This window comes from Sinocyclocheilus grahami, unplaced genomic scaffold, assembly GCF_001515645.1.
Source record: "Sinocyclocheilus grahami isolate Dianchi unplaced genomic scaffold, SAMN03320097.WGS_v1.1 scaffold26.1, whole genome shotgun sequence".
Taxonomy (NCBI): Eukaryota; Metazoa; Chordata; class Actinopteri; order Cypriniformes; family Cyprinidae; genus Sinocyclocheilus; species Sinocyclocheilus grahami.
This window is the reverse complement of record NW_015505205.1, coordinates 2226797-2232310: the sequence shown is the minus strand read 5'-3', so window position 1 is coordinate 2232310 and position 5514 is coordinate 2226797. Positions and strand designations below refer to the sequence as shown.

Here is a 5514-nt window from a genome sequence, read left to right as displayed (position 1 = left end):
GTCGCAATTACTTTTTTTCGTTTTTTATCCTGTGGTGGAAACAAGCTTCCATATGTATCAATATGGTAAGTGCTGTGCTGCAACGGCTCCTGAATCCGAGTAAATCTTGAATCATTTTAATAATTCCTAACTGAATTTGCAGAGAAAATAGGTCTACGTCAATCTACCAATTGCATGTGGCTAAAATTGAACACTGGCCCTCAATTGATCAGGGTCAGTTATCCTGTGTTGGCCATGAGCTGGAGAGGGCAAGCAAGGGTATGGACAGTGGAGGATGCGGATGTGACCAGTGTAAGGTTTGTAATTCCTGTTGCCTGTCCTTTCTTTCAGATGGATTGCAGCCAAGCAGAACGCAGGCTGGGATTAATGTTAGATCCCAATCTGCTCCCTCTGCATTTACAAATGGCTTTATATAACTCCTCGTCTATTTGATAAATGCCACATAATCCCATAGGAAGTCATCTGTGTTTGTCTGGAGTAAGAGGTTGTTTAGGCTACACCCAGAAGCAGCAAGTACTGGAGGTCTGCTCTGAACACATGTCATTGCAGGAATGTTGTGGCCGTCATGCTGTTGACAGGAAGCCCATTTTACAACATGCTAAAGCTTTAGAGAGAGCATGACTGCTTTCATGCATGTCAAAGGGATGTACTGCTTAGCGGAATATATTCTGAAATTAATGGCTATAGTTTCTATATGTGGCCTACTATATATACAGTGGGTACGGAAAGTATTCAGACCCCCTTACATTTTTCACTCTTTGTTATATTGCAGCCATTTGTTAAAATCATTTAAGTTAATTTTTTTTCCTCATTAATGTACACACAGCACCCCATATTGACAGAAAAACACAGAATTGTTGACATTTTTGCAGATTTATTAAAAAAGAAAAACTGAAATATCACATGGTCCTAAGTATTCAGACCCTTTGCTCAGTATTTAGTAGAAGCACCCTTTTGATCTAATACAGCCATGAGTGGGATTTTAACCCAAGAATATTGTCCTTCGAATTAGATGGGCAGGGGTGAGGGAAGTTGAGGAGCACCCGGGTGATCTCACAGAGGGCCGTGTTGAGCTTCATACTTGATTAAGACGTTTTTACACCGCCCCAGCTCTCTCCGTAGTTCGGAAACTTCCTGTCGGAGAGCCGCGTTCTCTTTCTCCAGGAAACCAGCCCGGATGGCAATCTGATTCTCCTTTAGACGTCGAGCGTCCCGTGATCTCTTGGCGGCCGTGTTGTTCTTTCTGCGCCGTACCCAGTATTTTTCATCCTGCTCAAAATATGCAGAATAAAAAGGATGGGGAAGAGATGGGAGCGCCTAGTTACATTATATCAAGATTACTCTGATTATTTAGTGTTTTTAACAGTTACGTTAACCCTATAAAGCCTAATGTATCATAAAAAAAGCCTCTAAATTGTCAACATGATCAAAATTTTGCTGAAAATCCAATTTATGAGAATCGTTCTGTCTGACTGATAATTTATTCTTTTTGGAGTACTTTTTACAAGTAAATACCATTTCAGTCTTTTTTCTTCTAATTTAATGCGTTACTTTCTGTGTAATTAGTGAGAAACGTACTAGCAATTTCTGAGTCAAAATTTTTTATACACCAATTTTTTTGCAGTGTGGTACTTTTTTCTTTTGCTGTGAAATCTTCAGTTTTTTTTTTTATAAATTAAGGTATGATTATATTTGTGTGTGTGTGTGTGTGCGTGTGTATAAACTTTAGATAGATAGATAGATAGATAGATAGATAGATAGATAGATAGATAGATAGATAGATAGATAGATCGATCTAACTACTCTTTGTTCATAAAATTGCATATTTTTACTCAGTTTGGGCCTGTGTGTAGTTATAAGCTCTATATTCTGCTATATCATACTATTTTAACCATAAAAGCTTGATGTATAAAATATGATGCTTAACAAAAAACATATTTTTCGGATTTTACGGAAGGTTCCATAAACGGCATCGTTTTATTAAAAAAAAAATGTTTGGACTATTATTTCATATGTCGGGCCTTACAAGGTAAATAGTTTCTACACAACTAATTTAGATTTACAACAGATGATTATGACCAATTATCATTGTGATGACGAGTTTTCTCACGCATTCGCTGCCGTGCAATCAGCTTTGAGCAATTTACTACTCTGTAAAGCTGGGTAGGAATCCACTTTTATTTGAACAAATTAAAAACGGCAAATCCTTTAATCCTAAACCCAGCACAACTGGAGCGATACCAGGAAAAAAGGAAGATCACGTGGGTCAGGCCGCCGAAGGATGAATGAACGAACATAAGCTTCTTAGCAAGAGCCTGTTGCCCAGCTGGTCAATGGCGAAGGGTGAAACGGGTGACCAAACATACTCTGTTGGGGGCTGAATAACTAGACCCAAGTTACCTTCATATCATCAGAAATGAAGACTTTGCGTGCTTTCTTGATCATAGGCTGAGGTTTCAGCTCCTCTTCGGAGAACTTGTGTTTGCGTGGGTCGAAAACCTCTTGACCTGGCACGCTGGACAGAGCGAGGTCTGCCGGATCGGGCTCGTAGCTCACTGGTATCTGAATGGACTCTGGGTCTACTGGACTTGGTGTGTTACGTGATGGAGGCAAAACTGTGGGAGGAAAAACAATCTATTCATTGCTGACTCCATGGTATAAGTGTAATTCAGTGGTAATGCATTGTAAGAGATGGTGAAAAGGCTGTCATGAGTGTTTCATTCCACTAGGTGGTACACAAGACTTTAATAATAAACAAAGTGCAAATCAAAAAGCTCTAATACTGTCGGGAAAACATCTTTTCTTTTCCTTTCTTGTGAAGACATTTCATGTTTATTGGTCAAAAATTAAACACACTGAGTAATATATAACAGATTTTTTTTTTTTCATTTTACCCAAATTTTAATCATTATTCTCCATTGATATTCCATGTTGAGATTACATTTTCAGTATGAAATTTTTTTTAAAATTTGCTTTAAAGACCTAACGGAACAAGAGATCAACATTTTTCCAGATACAAAATCCACAATTCCAACACTCCTTTTAGTTCTCCATAAAACTATGATTAAATGTTGCCAAATGTTCAGACTAGGAAAAGAGTCGTCGGTTTGCAAATTTTAGTCAGAGGAAAATAACATTATAGGCTAGTTTGAGATTTCCATTCACAAATGAACTCTAACGCTTGGGTGGGAAAATTGAGCAGTTTTTACAATTGACTACTTATTTTTTATGCATCAGAAAAAAACAGCTGCTCAACAATGCTATTTTTTCTTTTCAACTAATTTTTCATTCATTTTTTTTTTTACATACAACATAATATATTGTTGCTTGTCATCACACAAGCACCCAGACAATTTAACAGTGGATATTATTATTATTATTATTATTATTATTATTATCATAGTATCTGTGTTACTTGCCATTCTTAGGCTGGCTTATAAGTAACTTTTTTATATTAATATGGAACAAAATAATATGACAAAGAATAGGAACAGAGCAAACTCCGACACACACTCACTAAACTAAAATACATACTCTGTTTCCCATTTACCACCCACACACTGTCATATTTAGATAGTGACATCTGACCCAGCATAACATCTTTTCTGAGGGTCATTTTTTTTTTTATCTGTGAGGCGAAATGGGTAAGAATTGTCACTGTGGGACAAAGAAGCCATAGTACCTGGTCTGCCCGGGCTGTGGAGGCAGTTCTGAGGAACCATGCCCGTGTGGATGGAGGTGATTGCCTGGCTGCTGAGGTCCATGACTGAGATGGGGCCCTGAGGCATTGAAGCCTGCTGCTGCTGGTGATGGAGGCTTTGGTCATGTTGTGCGGGACTAGAGGGGATGCCATTTTCAGAGAGAAACTCCTCAAGGTCCATATACTCCAACTGAAAGCAGCTGTCTCCATCATAAGACAATGTTTTATCCCAAAGCGTTGGCCCCAAGAAAGCTGATTGAGGAGCGTTTCCTTCTTCCTCCAGCTTTTTCACCTTCTCTCTCTCCTTCACATAGCCTGAAAGAATATTACCATTAGTTAACACATTCATTTTTGGCTCCACTAAAATGTAATGTTTTTTAATTCTCCATGATTTTTAAAGAGGGGTTTTTTATTTTGAGTGACTGTTCTTAGCTGCAGTCACGGCTACGCACAGTAAAGAAATCCATTTTCCACACATTTAACTTGTTGCAGTGACAAATTGCGATATTTACTTACTTTTTAAAAAGTTTTTAGTTTCAACACAAATGTCTTCATTGTTAACGTTCAAAACAAATTACAACTGAACTTTAGTATACTGGTTTTAGTTATATTTTATTCATTTATTTTTGTAGTCCTCTTAAGTTAAAACAAATCTTTATTCAATCAAAAATGTATGTTTCACTGATCTTTAAGGTACTGTCTTAATGGCATTCAAAAATTAAACCATGATTTTAATGTGGAATTTAAAATGGAAGTTTATTCATTAATAAAACACAACACACACACACACACACACACACACACACACACACACACAAAGAGTTAAATGAATCTTTAAAACAGCAAAAACAAATAGCGATTTATTCTGGAGATCACCGCAGGAATCAGATGACAGTTCTTTACAGTAAAAAGTATTATTATTACAAAAAAAATGTATTCTCCGTACGCAGCAATGTAACAAAGTGAAAGCTTTGATCACCTTCATCTTGGTGCAAAGGTAGTTTCAGAGGTTTTTCCAGGAGCGCCTTCAAAACGCCGTTAGTTTGCGGACGTAGGAAAGCTGGATTCATTGTGAGCTGTCTGGACATAATCTCCTGCATTCCCTGCAAAAAAAATTTTTTTTTAAATTTAACTGAAATGAAAGGATATACAAAACAGCGTTCATTCGTCTAATAACGACAAGTTAGGGTAGATCCTGCTCTACAGCACCGGCTTGAAGAGTGTGTGTGTGTGTGTGTGTGTGTGTGTGTAAGAAATGTGATGATCATCACCATGTGTCAAGACTGATGTATGTGACGTCAAGCAGTCAGAGGCGGGGTTAGATGAACACTTTCGCTCCACTTGCTAGCAGTTTAGAGACTGTGTTGCCATATCCTCATAATTATATTTTCTGTGTTTGATATTGGTTTGGATAAAAAAATCTGCTAAATTAATAATGAATGTATTTTTTATTAAGATGCTTGTAAATGCATGCAAGTCTTTTTTTTTTTTTTTTTTAGCATTTTAGCAAGTTAATGCAGAACAGGGGAATGAACAGAAGTGAAAAACTAATGTGCCCAGTGCCCAGTATAATATTACTGATAAATCACTGTCTGACAATGAAGATTACTGTATGTGAATCTGAAAATAATTTTCCGAGGTAATATTTCAGCAGTCATGTCATGTGTGTTTTCTTTCAGCTTTAGAATCAGAACTGGCAAGTTGTCCATGCCTCACTTTAATTCATTTTGATTCACAGTTCATGCACTGAATCGTTTGTGGTTTCTCACTTCTATATATACTGTGTGTGTGTGTGTGTGTGTGTGTGTGTGTGT

At 37.2% G+C, this 5514-nt stretch overlaps 1 protein-coding gene across 2 annotated transcripts; it reads right to left on the bottom strand.

Annotated features, from left to right (window-relative positions):
* Positions 1-983: 983 nt before the first annotated feature.
* LOC107566512 (hepatic leukemia factor-like) lies at positions 984-4964 on the bottom strand. Of its 2 annotated transcripts, none has more exons than XM_016251964.1 (4): positions 4680-4964; positions 3683-4015; positions 2401-2615; positions 984-1272 (listed from the first exon to the last, which is right to left on the bottom strand). In XM_016251964.1, the coding sequence occupies exons 1-4, from the start codon at positions 4798-4800 to the stop codon at positions 1054-1056; spliced, it is 888 nt and encodes a 295-aa protein (XP_016107450.1). In that variant the 5' UTR covers positions 4801-4964; the 3' UTR covers positions 984-1053. The 2 variants fall into 2 exon arrangements, with proteins under 2 accessions (XP_016107450.1, XP_016107457.1); XM_016251971.1 differs by having other exon boundaries at positions 984-1269; positions 4680-4963.
* Between the last annotated feature and the right edge of the window lie 550 nt (positions 4965-5514).